General features: G+C 36.7%; 1 protein-coding gene across 1 annotated transcript in view; it reads right to left on the reverse strand.

Annotated features, from left to right (window-relative positions):
* FAP (fibroblast activation protein alpha) overlaps positions 1–17,551 on the reverse strand; it is a 94,951-nt gene that overhangs the window by 12,595 nt on the left and 64,805 nt on the right. Inside the window, exons 16-21 of the mRNA XM_032286557.1 lie at positions 16,817–16,870; positions 14,979–15,103; positions 10,927–10,974; positions 5,931–6,029; positions 5,378–5,447; positions 4,455–4,649 (exon numbers count right to left, since the gene is read on the reverse strand). Coding sequence (XP_032142448.1) covers positions 4,455–4,649; positions 5,378–5,447; positions 5,931–6,029; positions 10,927–10,974; positions 14,979–15,103; positions 16,817–16,870 — 591 coding nt within the window. The remainder of the gene's footprint in view (positions 1–4,454; positions 4,650–5,377; positions 5,448–5,930; positions 6,030–10,926; positions 10,975–14,978; positions 15,104–16,816; positions 16,871–17,551) is intronic.

Raw genomic sequence — 17,551 nt, forward strand, 5'->3', positions numbered from 1 at the left:
GAGCTGTAACGCCTTGTATCCCAATTGTGGGAGGGTACCTGAGACTCATAGAAGCCAAGATACCAGTTCATAGTAACACAGGAAGTAGCAGTACCATTGAGCAGAATCAAATTTCCAAATTCCCAGCTAGTGGAAAGAAGGAGTTTGTTCTTGCTGCTTTAAATTGCATTAATTTCTTATCACCTTGTTTGTTTAGTTGTTAATGATAATCACCATTTTATTTTGAGTGACATTTGAGAGAAATATACAACCCTCTTCCACTTTGTACTTAGGCATCCTCAATTCATCATATATGGGGCAATTACATGTATCTTTTAAAATACGGAAATAATCCCTTTTCAGCTCCATCGTAGAAGAGCCTCCATTTGAAAACTATTTTGAAAATAAATGTTTCCCTAGGAGCAAGGGGCTATGCTGAAGGACAACCTTTAAAAAGTCATGGGAAACCCTCGAAATTGAAGGTTTCAAGCTAATTTCTATCCTATTCCCCTGAGGGCTGGAGTTCTAGAGCAATTGTGATTTATCTGGGGATTGGTTTCATAAAAACTACAGAAAATTTCAGAGAAATAGAAGCCGGAGTAGAATGTAGCAAACTGGATCAGCCATTACAGAAGCCATTACAACAGTAACAGGAAGGAGGGGAGGAGACCAAAGGGAGACACACAGTCCCAGAAAAACACCACATTCTTGTTCCATTCAATTACTGTTAATGACCTTTCTCATCAGTTCTTCTCTGGAAGTAGAACTGAGTGATTTTCATTACTTGAATAATGTAGTTTCTTAAAGGGATTTCACAGCAACCATTTCACTCTTGCATTGATTCAACATGCACGTTTCCGATGCATAGAGGAGTTGGGCAAATGCCCGGGACAAACAGATGGGAAGAGGCCCCGTTAGTCACAGCTTACCCGACACTGATTCTGAAGGACACTGAGGAGTCTACAGAGAAGAAATGCAGTAGCAAACGGAAAGTTGCTACCTGTGTGGATGCTGCTCATGGTATAGCAGAGAAAATGTGCAGCAAATTGTGGCACTTGAGCAATTCTTGCACAAACTTCAAAAACCAAATGAAAGAAGAGAAGGTTCACTTTCTTGTTAAAAAAATAATCTTGCTACTAGTGCTTGAAGACAGTTCTAAGTCATAAAATCAATTGTGATTTTATGATTTCCCAGAAGCTAGCAATCATCTGGGGTAAAAAGCAAATAACAGGTGATACATGGGAACAGGAAACTCTTAACAGCTCTCTTCCTAGGTTTATTCTGAAAGGATGACATTTACAGGAAATGATAGTGCAGTAGTTAACATGGAAATGAAACATTAACACTGAATGTGGCAGGGCTAGGTTAAAGGTTAGCTAGATAAGCTCAGCACTTCGAGACCAAAGAGGCACTATAAAATTCACCTTCAAATTCTGAAGAGTTTCCCAGAGTGTTGTAAATACTGTTGATAATGCGGTTATATCAACAAAATGTCAGTAATAAATAAAAAGGATGTTTTTCTAATTTTGGAGGCTGGATTGAACTTTGTAATTTTTCTCTCATAAAAATGGCCCAAAGCAAAGGTAAACTTGGAATCCTAGTGATCAATTATTATCCTATTTTTGAAATATTCTTATTGATACCATCTATAAAAGCATGATAGAATATTTCATCTCATATAATTCTTCCCCACCACTAACCCTCCAGTTATATAAAATTTTAAAGTTGTGGGAATATTAAAAAATGCCAAATATACTCCAAATGAGCAAAGTTGCCCTTATAACCACCAAAGTTTTAAGGGTCTCACGTATGTACCATTTGGAGAGAAGCCTAAGAAAGCAGGTTTCAGTCTCCTTTGTTTGTGGCTTCACAAGCAACTCTTCTGAAGTATTTTCTTTCATATAGACAAAAGTTATAAGATAATATAACTTCTTTTTTCCCCTACTTTGCTTTGCTTAAATCTATTTGTTGGCCTTGAGTAGAATTTACTGTTGTTTCCAAATATGTACGTACAATTTTCTTTTGGTATGTCAAAACCTTAGCCAGATTGCATTTTATAAAAGTTTCAGGGGACAAATTTTATTCTCTGAGAGGAAATTTGGGTAGAAGTATTATAATCTCAGTTCCCCAGGTCAGGTACTCGTTGTCTGATTCCTAAAACACTTCCTTAGGAGGTATATTGATTAATTCCCAGGACTATCATTCTACGTCTATCCTGTTTAGCTTTTGTTTTCTCAAAGCATTGGATCATAAAGTTTCCTTTTCACTGTTGCATAAGAATGATTTCAAGCAAAAACCAAGGCCAGCTCATCATCTGTCATCACTATTGTTGTTTATAGACTTTGCATGGGACCACACAGTGCCCATGTTCTCTGGGGTGTTTAATAAGAGTTTGATCTAACAACAATGTTTTCAGAGTGTAGGTGGCTTATTCACTTTTATCAGATTATAAGCACTCTGAAAACAGAGATTATAAATTGCACAATTTTATAAAGGGTGTATTGCAATGGCATATATTAATACTAATATTAGATATGTTGTTGAATGGCTGAGTAAACGGGTGAACATATGTTTTCCCTACAGCAGGAAGACTTTCTTCAAATTGCATCCTAAAAATGGCTCAGAGAAAGTAAAGGTATCTGATTACCATCTCTAGTCCATCTTTAGTTCTAAATGCCAAGACAAACTAGTATTGCTGTGAAAATCAGTAGAAGCTAGAGTTTACGGCTTTGTGTCCTGTATGTTGAACATCATGGCTCAGGTTTAATATTTCATTTCAGCCAAGCAAAATATTGAGAAGGTATTTCTTCTTAGGTTCAAATGGTGCATTTGTGGTGGTAAACAAATGCATAAAAGTGTAATGATATATTTTGTTGTTACTAGTAGGTTTTGATGAGGATGATGATGAAGACAATGATTTTTTAACCAATGCCAAAAGAAACCATTTTTTAGTTTTTTCAACTTTGGAAAAGATCTAATTAAATTACCAATGAGGCATAATTGTCATTTCTGTTTTCATATAGTTCCAGGATTACATGTCATTGATGTTTATTGTGTGGTTTAAATGCAAATATATGTGAGACATGGTGCTAAAAAAAGTCCCTCATGGAATTAGGCTATAATTCTGAGAATTGTGTTAATATTCTCATTAAGACACACAACAGCCTTTAAATGAGAAACTGATATCTCAATGAGGTTTTGCTATGAATTATCTTCTTCAAACAAGTTAATAGTTGAAAGGCCAAAAGTCTAAATCCATAAGAAAGAGGGAGATTCCAGAAATTGAGTTATAGCTACAGATTTTAGTATTAGTAACCTACTTACTGATTTGTCATACTGTACTCAGATAGACTTTATTTTTTATTAAACCTTTTGTGTGCTCATAGCATGAAAGAAACACTTGAAAATGTATGAATTATGGATACCTTTATATTTTTAAAGACAATTACTTGTGAGTCTGATCTCTTCTGCTTGGATTAGAGACAAAAATATAGAAAAATGTTGTCTAGGCCTGGCTCCTGGTTGTTAAATATAATCTTAGTTCTGCATGTTGTAGTGAAATAATTATTAGTGACATTAAGGAGATAAAAAAATGTACTAAAGAAATTTCCAAATTGCTGTGTGCCTGTGAAACAGTGTTTGACCTTTAGCTCTGCACATGCATGTATATTCATGACTAGAGAGTGCAATTAGCCTACCTTTTAGATTTATGAACTATTATTCTCTAGCTTCACCTACTCATAACATAATAACAGAAACCCAACAACTATAGAGACATTGCAAGAAATATTTGCACTGTGTTTCTAAAGAAGTCACAATTTTGATACCTATATAGTCCTGTTTCAGAAAAAAATGATTGAACCATAAACCATGTTTGAAAATATAGTTGGGAAGAAGAAATCAGATTATGAATCTGTCTCTCCCCTAAATGTTTTCATAATATGATTTCTGTTGCGTAAAATGACTAAGATTTGTCAAATGAAAATAGGCAAACACTTTTATGCTGCCATGGCTGACTGATAGCTAGTTTAACCACAAATGAATGCCTAACATCTAAAAGTCTGCAGAGGTGATAAAATCTGGAGCTGTTTCTAAACTTATGAGGTAGAATCCACCATGCTTGAACAAATTCAGATATTTGTTTTCCTGAAGATCATCATTAGAGTTAAAATTTTTCTATCAATTGTTAAGTAATGGAACTAAATTAAAAGATATTAGAATGAATGATAACACATCAAAAGAGGTTGTTATTTAGCACTTGAAATCATTTTTCTACACATTTATTAGCTCTCTTCCATGAATACTTTTATTCCATATTTGGCAAAAATACCCCTTTAAGATTAGTGATAGTTTTAGACCAAGTTAGAAAAAGAGAGAGAGAAAAAAGAATGAAGTCATTAAGAATGGAGAAACACAATAGTGATTGCATGACTTTTGTTGAATGTTGACATCTGCTTGAATGAGAAGGTGCTCACCTGACAGCTGTAATCTGGTCTTCAACTTCATAAACACCCAGCTTTCGATACACTGCATACAGAAATTTGTCACCTTGGAAAGCTGTTCCTCGACCATCCACCAAGGCAATGACCATCCCTTCCTTACTTGCAAGATAAGATATCCAATTAACAGCAAATACAGACCTTACACTCTGACTGCAGGGACCACCATACCTAAAGGAAAAAAAAATCTTTGATTCTTTTATAAAACTAAATTTCCCATCCTTGTCAAGCATTGCTTCTAGTAATTCCCAGTACAATTATGTGATAAAATAACAATGGCGTTAGAACTGGCTCAAAATCAAGAGGAGTCCAGGCTTTTCCCAGAGGTTTGCTACAAGGAAGTTGTTTTGGGACACAGCCTCTCCTATTCCCCAAAACGGATACATCTAGGGTTGGCATTTCAAGGAATATGTGTGGGTTTTTCGTCATTTCTGCCACCTGCCACTTGCTAAAAGCAGACATAAGATATACTAAAAAAAATGCTTGGTGTTTTAAGCAAATTGTGTGTAGGTCAGCACTGATTTTGGGTGTGATTCCACTAAATGTATTCTATTCCTTTATTTCATTTCTAACTCAATTACATAAGACGTGAAGATGATTTACAATATTTTTTTGGCTGCAATGTCTCTATTTCAAAGGTATTCTGACACATTCGGCAAATTGCCATACAAAGGAAATTTGACACAGCAAATGCAAGCAAGTCCAGCTAAAATCTCAAAACTTCCTCAATCTATTTTAAATAGCCATATTTTATTTACTCTGATTAGTTGAGGAATATACAAAAACAGCATCAATAGGAACTGTTACCAAGGAGAATGGTTCATTCTATTTCATAAATGCGTATTTCATCTAACATATTTTCAGTAAATAGTTTTTACACCAAAGAAAATATTACATACACTTGAATTAGCAAGGGATACTTCTTTGATCTGTCAAATTGAGGAGGAAGAATCATCTTGTACCATAAAGCTTTGAGGAAAAAAAAAAGGAGAAAAATCTATATTCCACAGTACTCATAGCATCATTTATTGTCTTTAATAACAATATATACCATAAAATCAATTTACAACTACTGAATTGTTAAGAATTGAGGATATATTTAAAAGTAACTTTCATTAAATTTTTGTGTTTAATGTATAAATGACTAGAAATCTTGAATTACTGTTTGTTCTAGAAAGACACACTTTAAAATTAAAATTAGATAAGTTCTTTTTAAAAAATGTCAATGTGGAAAGGAAGCTATTGAAAAGGTATAAGATCAACCATATTCACAAATGTATTGAAGATATTTAATAAAACTAAATATTGTTAGAATAAGATTATTTTAAATGAAATCCTGTAAGATTAATAGATCACAGAATTTGCACTCTAATGTTTACCCTATACTTTTTTAAAAGCAAGAAAATTGCTCAGCTTCATATCTATAAATGAAAAGTTTTTAAAAGATCTTACTAATTTCATCTACTTCAAGCTTCTTAATTTCCTCTTTAGGCAGCTGGATATTTTTCAGAGCATCTTCCAATTCCTTGTTTTCTTCTAGGATTTTAATTTCTGAAAAAAGTTAAATGTTCATTTTTAATCAATAGTATTTCCATGAACAATTTTTTCCTTAAAATTCCTTTGACTTCAATATGGGTGAAACTGAAACTGTGAAATGCTTGCTTAAGAAGTTTCATATTGACAAATGTATTTATAATCCAGGCTTTAGAGCAGATACAAGCTTGTGAAGGACATCATATTTTAATCACTATCTCCTTATTTAATCCTAATGGCATCAAAACACATTTTGAGCAAAATCACAGGAGCAACAATCATTATTCAACCATGTTTTTCCATCTAAAACTGTTTTGTTTTTAAGTTTAAAGCCATGACCTAAGTAGGTGACATTTCTTTTGTCATATACTAAAAAAAAATGTAGTGGAAATATAATCCGGATTCCTAAGTCTTCAAATTTAAAATAATTAATTGTGTAATTACAAAATTTGTTTTTTAATTTTCAATGTATAAAGTTGAATATTATTTCTGTGATTTTTGAAATGTTTTTTTCTTATCCTTTTCCTGTTGTACTTGATTAATATAGGATATTCTCCCTTTTTTGGAAATTGAATTACTGTGTATGCTATTCTTTCAAATCCTTTCTCTCAAGATAGTTATATTTCTGAGTAAGGCAACAATACACATATACACACAATATGCTCTTTCTCTGTCTTAAACCTTTAAAAATCTAAAAACTACTATTTATGCTTGAACACAGTTATATTTCACACCTTAATATTTGAAAAGGAACAAATCCATTGATCTTCTTAATCTGTAGATTGGTAATAGATGCAAATAGGTTTCTAGCATTAGAGGGTTTTTATAGACTTTATTTTGAACCTGGGATTGACATCAGCATATTCTCTAGAAAAGTTAATCTTTCAAATATGTGAAGTTCTAGATTTATCTTTTAAAAGAGGGGCTGGATGACTTGTGAGATATGTTTATTGCTGCAAAAGATGTCCATGGATTTCTTGTTTTTATGCCTTTTTGAAAGAGTGGTCTCTGAAGAGAGGGAACTGGAGGAGTGCTTGTAACTATACTAAATTTGCCAAACCACTTCTCTTGTAACTCTCAGTTTTCATATACTCATGGCATTTTGCTCCAACATGTTATATTTAATCTTAGCACAAGTATAGATGTTTTGGGTATGATTTGTATAAGATACATAATGAATTTCACATTAACTTTGGGTAATCCATCAGGGAAGAGATACTTATGACACCTTAAAAATTAAAACCAAAAAAGTAAAATGAATACATAATTCTAAGTACAGTAGAGCCAACCCCTTCATTCTTGCGTGTATTCTGTGTGTGGAGCTGCCATGGATAAAGAGACTCCTGTGTGGACCAAGCACACATGGTGGCTGTTTGATTGACTGATTACTATTTGTATTATTTTACCACAAGCACTAGAAGTAGGAGACAATATCTGGGTGTTGTCATGTTCTTATGGCTTTGACTCCTTCTCCATTCTGTTCTTAGCTGTTGAACTGTTCTGATACATGACTTAATGAAATGCCAAATTTAATCTAAATGCTTTTATGGTTCAGAGTTGCATTTTTATGGATAGTGAGTGGGCAATTTTTTCATCTTTTGGAGCACAAACACTCTCACAGGGCTGTGGGGGAAGTGAGAGGTGGCAGCTGGCTTCTCAATAAAGCTGTGCGTTAAAAACCTATAACCTAGCAAGGGGAGTACAGGTCAAACTGTACATTTTACTCTTTCACCCATCACTGTATACTCAGTACCCTGCACACACAGTACCTAGTATCTGGCATGAAGTATATGCTCCATATGTATTTGTAGACTCTTCATTGTAATAAAATTGAGTTGTCAGAATGATGGATCTTATACTTGATTTCTTTTTGAATCGTTTTACTATCCCATATTGTTCATTAATTAAATTATGTAAAGAATCCATGGAAAGGCTGACTAATAGGGGCATGTCATGAATTGGTTAATTTTAATGAGCATTTTCTGTGCCCAAAGCAACTAACCTTTAACTAGGCCCTCCCTGTCAATTCCAGCTCTTCTGGATTCCCATAGAATCTGGTTCAAGTATTACTTGCTATTTTCAGATAACCTTCCCCCTCTTTGCAGGGAAAATAAAACCATTTCATTCTGTTCCAACTTTCATACAACTATACTAACAATTTCTTTATTCTCTCCCATCCCATCACAAGATGTTAATCTCCTCACCTCTCTGCGAATTGCATCCTCTCTCAACTTCTTAGGAACCTCCCTCCTCTAAGTTTTCAATCCATTTTTTTCTCCCGATTTCCTCTATCAACATTTACTCATACTCAAATGTTTATCCTCTTTCAAAAACAGAATTAAACCTACAACAATCTTTTACAGCTTCCATCCCACCAATCCCCTCTTCTCATCACAGACCAACTGGAAATACTGCCTTTTTTAAACTTACTTATGCAGACCTAATTTTGCTTTAATCTGGCTTCCACCTCCACTGCTCCACTGAAACGGCTCAGACCAAGCTAATGTCAATCTCCCTCTTGCTGAGTCCATTAATTTAGAGCAAGTCTTCCTTCACTCTCTGCAGCATCTGACACAGCTGCTTATTTCCTCCTCCTTGAGCTCTTCTCCTCCCCTGCTTTCCACAATACCATACTCTCAAGTTTATCCCTCTCCTTCTGTTCCCTCTTGGTCTCCTCTCCAGGCTCATTTTTCTCCTTCCATTTCTCCAGTGTTGATGTTCCATACAGTTGTGTTGTAGGCTCACTCTCTACTAACTCTGTCCACTCTTGTTTTGTCCATTCAGGATATGAGTATCATCCACTTCCAAGGCCTTAGTAACCATGTGCTCCATAAACTAATGATTTTCATCATTATCTCAGTCCAAACTGATCTTCTGGCATCCAGATGCAAAATGATGTCACTACAGAGCAGCTCCATTTAGATATCCCATCGGCCTCTCAAACTCAACATTGAAAACAAAATTCATCATCATCCCAAAGGCTGGTCTCCACAATGAGTCCTCTATTTCAATAAAAAAACATTAATATCAAGCCAGTTATCCAAACAGCATCAACACCTACGCCATATTCATGAGTTTCAGGTTTGTGGTAGCTATCATTAGGAAACATTTCCTAACCCCTCAACTCAGATGAGCTGCTCTTCCTGTGTGCTTCCAGGCTTTCTGTAGCTCTCCTATCTTAGAACTTACCCCGCTGTATTGTAACTGCCCATTTCCATGTTCATATTCCCCACTCATTTATAACCTCATTGAGGACAAGGACATTGTCTAACCTGGAATCTCTTTATTTTATAGATAGACCCAGGACCTAGTGCAGTGTCTGGCTTAATGTGGTAGAAGTTCCATAAATATTTGTTGAATGGAGATTGCTGACACCAAATTCAATGTAAATAAGAGACACAGTGTCTGCTGCAAATCAGCAGCTGAACATTTACTGTTAAAAATACAAATTTTCAAGCATAATTTAAGATGTACCATATTAAAATCTTTGGGGAAGGCCTGCGAATCTGTATTTATAATGAATACAGGAGAATAATTCACATTAGGCAAGTTGTGGAACTGTGCTCTGAAAGAATTTGAATTCTATTTTTTTCAGTTAGCACTTAATTATGTCAGACATATCTGAGGTTGACACGAACACTACCTATTTTGTAAATTGTCAGTAAAGTAATGGAGCTTCAAAATCAGTACAGAGATTTGCCAGGAATCTAATAAGGATCTCACGAAGGTAGAAATTTATGGTATGGAAAAAGAAAGGCTGGCCATTATTTTGTAGTCATCATAAAATTAGAATTATACGCTGATGGTGATTTCTATTAAAACAAATCCTTGTCGACTTGAAATCAATCTCACTGACTGAGGTGGTCAAATTAAGAAATAAAACCTGTTATTCTTAAAAGTATTTCCTTATTAGACACAAGGTTTTAAAAAAACCCTTAAAATGAAACTAAATTCACAGTCCCATAATTACAATGCCTGTCCTGTCCAGAGTTCCTGAATCAACTCTAGTTTTTTTCTCGTTATTTTCACCTATACTTGAGCCATTGAGCTGACAGCCAAACTAATCCCAAGGCAGTCTCCTGACTTGTCACCAAAGCTGTCCAGGGACAATCGCAGGCACGAGTGCTGAAGAAAATGGCATCTGCCTCATTGTCCCTGGCCTCAAACAACTCCAACCTATAATGCTGCTTAATAGTAAATCAAAATATAATAGACAGCCAGCAGGAAACGTATCAGAACAATTAGACACTTGGACAACTCTGTTGAGAGCAAAAACGGTCATCTTTGAGATGTGAACTATTTTGAACCCGTATCACAAATACAGGACACAGGAGGACTGCCTTAATAGCAGTTGAAAATGGAAAAAGCCTCTAAATTTCAGGGCATTCATACATGACAACAATGTGATGTAGCTGTTAAAGCAAAAAAAAGCTGGCATTCCAGTCACCCTCTGCTCTGAAATGAAGAAGTTACATGCAGAATTTGTTTCTGGTTTGGGATGTTACCCCTCCTCGCCACCCCCCCCACACACACAAACAATCCCCTACTCCCAACCCCCTGAGCAAAAAAAATCCTAGGAATTCTATTTTGGAAGGAAGATCGTACTGAATGTGCTAAGTTTTTTCCCAATTCTAATCTGTGCTTTTTATAAGGCTGATTGGAGAAGATAGAATTAAACTCTCTGATATAACTCATCTGTGTTATGCCAGGTTCTCACTGCAAATAATTATTAAATTTCATAGGATCTTGTTTGACCCAAATAATATCCAAATCTGTGCAGTAATAAGTTGTATGATAACAGGATTCCGTTGCAGTTACCCTTGGTGTGGGAAAACTGTCCTGCTTTCTCTAGCGGAGTATCACAGAGATTTCAGGATTTCTTGAGACAAGATAAATAGCATGCAAGAGAGAGTACCTTGATCAGTGCGTCCATCATGAAGGGTAGAAATGGGGATGCCCGGGCCTGTGTGCAGGATGAAAACAAAATCATGGCTTAGTGTTAAAATAACACTTTGTTTTCAAGATGGGCTGCTGGTTGTATTTATGATTAGTGTCAAGTGCCAGTACATCTTTTAATTCTGCAGCTATTTTTTCCCCATAAAAAAGAAAACATCACTTTTAAGTTAATTTAAACAAACATGAGATCAGAGCCCATTCAAAGAACAGCTGTGAGAGAAGCCTTGCCTGTGCACTTTTCCAAGACTAATCCTGAATTGTTAATATCTAATTACACAAATGCACCCCAGAAGCTGCAGTGACAAATGGCCTTCTGGGAAGATGTCATGCTGTATTGGGCCAGTTTTGGCTGTGTCTTTATTATCAAATAACCTTCACCAGTACCCAGATTGTATCTTCAATCTGGCTTCTTGGTTCAATATTCAGTTTATTTGGATGGGTAAAATCCAGTATTTTTTCCATGCAGTAATACATGGGATATACTTCCTTTATATGGGATATACTTCCTTTAAAAATATGCTGTGACAGGTCCCTGGGAAGCAGTTCTGGAAGGAAATTTTGGGGGTGGTATTGAGATGCACACTTGTGGGTGAAGGGGAGAAAGAATAGGGCAGGGAAGGAAGGTGGAGGTCAGCACTGTCACATAAAGACCCCTAGATGACTTGTACAGTTGTCTTCAGTTGGGCAACAAGGCTGGCCTTTAACCTCTAGCATGGAGCAATCATTGGATGTGGTCTGGGAGAAGAGACAACTCCAGTGTGTGGTGGGGGGAAGGTAGGAGTGGGGGTGGTCAGCTGCGAGTCATGAGCCACTAGCACTCTCAGCAGCTGGAGAAATGAGCAAGTCAGTCCTGAAGATGGGGATGAAGGGATCTGGCTGGCACACCAGTGTCCACTACATAGTCCAACATGCATTCAGCTTCTCTATGCAGAGACTGGCCATTTTAACAAGACCTACAAATAATTAAAAACTAATTATTCCTTACCTGAATTATAGAATCAAACAATGTCTGGAAGTATACCTTTTAAGAGTAAATTTCCTCGGGCACTCAATAGGTTAAAAGCAACAAATGTGGAGGTTGGGGGTAGATGTTCATTTGCTGTCCCCAGATACAGGTGAGGATGCTGCCTTCTGTGTGGTGGGAACCCATTAGAATAGCACGCCTGGCTCATGCAAAGCAGAGGAAAAATGAATTTTTTGTGGAGTTCTGAGAAGACTTGGGTATGAGTAGCTCCTTCTGTTTTGCTTTTGGCATCTTTCTGCCTGCAGAGAACACGCTTTTGATCTGTTCCTCAGTGCTATACTTGTGCCAGTGCCAGGCCCCATGGGGGAAGATTGTGGCTGCCCTGTTGTACCCATATTTGTGCAAGTATAATTCTGGGGTGCAATATTGGGTATTGGAAAGCCACACAGCTTTACCACATTTTACAACTAGCCTTTACAAATAATAAAGATAATATTTTGGTTTCCCATCTGAATCCTAGTCTAATTTGGAAATGAGAAAAAGGGAAAATATTTATTAGGCTCCCTCAAGACCCAAAGGTTCCTGTGTGGAATCTCAGAATTGTATAGAATGTTATTGCAGAGATTTTCATTTTGGTCAGTTTTTCATCAAAGTTATGAAAAAGGATAAACACACATATTACATTTTCGGTCAGCATATAAAGATGTGAGCATGAATCTAAATTTCTAGACTAAACAACTAGTATCTAACTTGTGGAATTTTCATGGGTACGTAGTTTCAATAATGGAAACTTGCATATCTTTTTCCTTTTTTTTCCTAAAAAAGGAGACAAATTAATGACTGACTGCATTTGACACTGGACGGAGGGTATGATCATAGCAGCCTAAACGTCAGTCCTTGAGAAACCTACCTTGTATGCTTTTGTTCCATCAGCATTATCAATATGATTTTACCTGTTTTTATCCTGTCATCTGGGACTTACTCACCATCCCTCGGGAGAGTTTGAAGTTACATAATGAGGCTTTACTCTTAGTCCTGAAGGGAAAGATTTCAAGGTTTTTCCTATGATGGCGCAGTGACTCATTTTACTGGAGCTTCAAAAACACCAGACGATGTGATGCTTCCCACACAGTATATTTTTTGCTAAATGGGAAATTACCATACTGCCGAGGAAGAGTGAGTGGTGGAAAAGTCAGGCGATTCAAGTTCTAGAAAGGACTCTTCCACCAACTTTTGATGAGAGCTTAGGCTTTTATTCTTCATCTCTTCAGTGGGCACATAGGCTCAAGTAGATATTAGGAAGACAAAGTAATATAAAATGTGTGATAATGTCTTCCCAAAACATTAAAGCATTATACAAATGCAGAACATATACATATATAAATACATGAAGGTAAATGTCGTGTCACTGATGCATTCATCAGCAAATACATCAGCATAAAACCAGTTTTTTTGGAAGACTTTGCAAGGGACAGCAATGCTTTGATATTACCTCATACCTATGTTAATTCCACAAATATTGAATGTCTGTTATATATTAGACATTCTTCTTGGTCTTAGGAATACAAAGATGAAAAGAAAGTAGCCCTTGCCTTTCAGGAGAAAAAGATAGATAAACAGATGACTCAGTATGGTTAGCTCAATGATACTATGTGCCTGGCATGTAAGCTTTCAATCTATGTTGCATAAATACATAGCTTGGGTTGAAAAATGTTGCATATAACTTGAGAGGGACATTTAATGTATACCTTTAAATGCCAGTAACCACAATCAGCGCATATGGTCATGAACAACAATCTCTTGACATTTCAAAGATGCCACTGACCAAACATTTTATGAAAGTGTTATTTCAAACTGACATCTTTGTGCTATCTTGAAGAGAGCATTTGGGTTAAAATGCTTATTCATGTCCACATAGTCAAAGGAGCTGCAGCTCAGGTTCAGGGGCCAGGTGGCTGGACTGAGGGAAGTGGCATGTTAGGGTAGCCTTCATTCTGGTTTCCTTTATGGGATCTTCAGGGCCTCTGCAACTGAGCAGGGATATCAAGTAGTCAAAGATTCCGTTTGTTCTTTTTAAGCCACATACCCCTACCAGGGGAGCTGATACCAAAATAGGAGGGTAGCACACATTTTGTGATACCTTTTCCAAGTACTCTATCTCCCAGCTCCCAAACAGGAATAAGCTGGGGGGAAGTGACAGAGATTGGAGAATTAGCGATTCCCAAGTCCCCATAATGACTACTTAGACCCCAATATATTTCACTGATCTATATTGGCCTCTTAACCTAACCTGTTTTATTGTTTGCCAGATGCTCAAGATATAGATAAAAGGTTGTGCATAAAATAAAATTATATGGGTAGAAATTATTCATTAAATGTACATATAACCTAAACAATCAGGAAATGTTTTCTGTGTTTTATTACCTATGGGTTTTTATATTTGAATCCATTGCTAACAATGTTTTCCAAATTTAGAATGGGCAAACTGAGTGACAAACGTTCATTTTCTATCCCTACTGAAACTACAGTTTAAGACTGACTGACCTCTGAGGTGGGGATCTCAGGTTTCTAAGCCATTGTTCATTCCCGGGGTTGTGAGGGTTTGACGTTTCTCTGGGCAAGTGGGGCCGAAAGTCCAGCCACCATTTTATCAGAGAACACTTGTTTTTCTGCTGTTGCTCAAATCCTGCCAAGGCTAGCTGGTAGGTTGCCTCTGCATGCAATCTTAGTGCTGCAGAATGTGGTGGTTAAGAGCATGGGACTTAGAGGCAACAGACCCTTGCTTTAATCCTGGCTGGTGCTTAGCAGCAGTGTGGACATTTGGCACATTGCTCTGTTCCCCCAAGCTCTGTTTCCCCAGTTGCAAAAAAGTGAAGATAATAATGCCTTCCTATCATCCCTTCATTTTTTTTTCCCCGAGCACAAGATAAGATTGTTACATATAACAGGTGCTCGTTAACTGTAGCTAAGAATTGATCAGATAGAGGTGATGAGGATGACAACAGTGGCCATGGGGATGGTACGCTTATGCGAGGTCCGTTACCTACCATAGCAGATAAGTGCATAGTACTTGGCGTAGTCGCTGAAACTTGCTGTGTAATATTGGCACCTTTCTTTCCTTAGATGGCAAGTAACACACTTCTTGCTTGGAGGATAGCTTCCAATGCTAATTCTAGAGGGAAATGAAAATAAAACTAAGCTGAAATTTTGAGATTGTATTTATCAAAATGTACTACTCCATGTAAAGTGACTAATTTACATATTGACATCAAACCCACTCTATTTTTCTGTTGCCAATATCATTTAAAGTAAAGGGGAATTACAGTATTTTGATGTAGCTTGATTTTTGATCCATCTTTGCCTTAATAGGCACAAACCTTGAGGAAGAAGCCCTATGTGGTTTCCCTGGAGTGGGAGAAATACCTAACACCTCAAATGGCAGTGAGGTATTCACTTCCCATAACCATTCAAGTCTTACTCTTCACAAAGTGCTTGGGAATGCATAGTTCTTCATCTTCCTATCTCTCTTTTCCCACCCCATGGCAAAACATACAAGGAAAAACTGGCAGTATTACCAAGAAAGAGTCCCTGTTCTTACCATACATCAGGAAGGGGAAATTAATAATAAGCAAATTGGAAACAAGAAATCACAGTTCTAAGTGCCTTCTGTGCCTTCATTCCTTTCAGCAGGAAATTTGGGCTCATGGAAGCTGAGACTGGGAATGCCCCCTCCACACAGTCTACACAAGCCAATCTGCATGGCCCACATTGGCCCCACATTCACCCTGCAGAGCCATCTGTGTGGTTTCTGAACAGGGTGATTGATTGGCTTTAATACACAGACTCAGGGACCTTATCCCATTCCCTCAGAATCAGAATTCCATGTGGAGGAGTTTAGATGATGTCATGCCAGGGTCTGGGCAGGTCAGGACCTCTGGTAGCTGTCAGGGTTTCTTGTGCCACCTCTGAGCTTCTTTTGCTGTTGTCCCTGACTTTGCCTTGGGCATGGCAGAGGGTGGCCAGGCCAGACACATTGCTGGACCCAGAGAGTGACTCCTCTTAACACATAAAGTAAGATCACGATCCAGGAGGGAACGAAGAAATATGACAGAGGGAAAATTTCTTATTTTCTCATTTCGCATTTCCTCTGTTAGGGTTAGTATGCTGGCATATGTCCTCATTTGGGTGCGACCTTGGAAACTTCAGGGAGGTAGTTAAGTGCAAGGGCTCAGAGATCAGCATGCCCAGGTACAAATCCTAGCTTCAACAGCATTACCTGCCTCCTAGTGCTGTAGGAATTAAATGAAGTTACATAGGTAAGTCAGATTAAAAGGTGCCTGGCATATAATAGACTATCAGCATGTAGTAACTATTGTTTTTCTTTCCACATCCACAAAGGGCTGTCGAGGGCACCATTTCAATCATCAAGGGGACAGCTGGACTAAACTTAAACCCTAATAAAGGAATGGAGATGAGTTATGCCAAAGTGAGCCACAGTAAAGGAAATCACATATTGTAAGAACAAAAACAATGCCTGGTTCATACTAGGTATTCAATAAATGTGTGTTCAATAAAGAAATGCCCTCAATTACCTCTACATGTAGTTAAAGTGTTTAGTACCAAAATAGTATTTAGCATGTAGATGAGCATTCGAATTCCTTGTTTTATCCATTTGAAAACAAATATTTTGAATTGGCTAACATTTTGAGAGTGTGTTTTTAATACTGATGTAGTATACAACATTCTCCAAATGTTTCCTCTCAGTTCATAAATGATTTTTATTACATCCCACACTTTAAAAATATTTTCCATCTCCTGGAGATGATGACTTTTAATATTAAAATATAAATATATAGAAATATCAGAATGAATGGATATAAATTACCTATAGATATTTCTTCTTCCAGGGTAATCTTCAAATTCATTGCTGGAATAAAACCTGAAAATATATTCAGAAATTATTAAGTGTTGATAAATAAGTGATAATATGATTGTTACTAATATATTAACATAGATAAGCATTCATCTAATTAAGCTATTTGTTAATTGGTGCTTAGGTACACAAATAACTGCCATTCATAACTAAACTTTGGGTACTTATTCTGACTTCCAAATCATCAGCAGAGGATCAAATTATGCTGATATTCTTTTTATTATAGGTATATTATATTCTGATTCATTATGAGACATGCAAAATAAACTAAGAAATTTGATTAATATCGCACCTTGTCTTTTCCATGATTAAGAACAGTTTAATTAACTAGTTTAATTAATTAACAATTTACTTGTTAATCTGTACTATATTATTTAATTTTATCTGTGATTCTGAGTGCACCTGGAATTCATTTTATAGAAGCCCTGTCAATAGACAGGTTGGCTACTAATCGAGGATATCACACTGGATACCACACACAGGGCATGTACATTTAGCCAGATGCAAAACAAGTCATGGGAGAACACGTTTGCTACTTAAGTATCCAGGTTCTGATTCTAATCTGTCTTAAAATAGCTGTGAAGTGGGAAATACAGTTTCATGACACGTTTTTCACTCTGCTGTGTGTACATCTGAGTATCAGAAACAGTCATTTCGCCCCCAGGAATGTGAAAAGTTTGGAATAAC

Source organism: Sapajus apella, unplaced genomic scaffold, assembly GCF_009761245.1.
Source record: "Sapajus apella isolate SASKATOON/1434 unplaced genomic scaffold, GSC_monkey_1.0 scaffold18, whole genome shotgun sequence".
In the NCBI taxonomy this organism is placed as follows: Eukaryota; Metazoa; Chordata; class Mammalia; order Primates; family Cebidae; genus Sapajus; species Sapajus apella.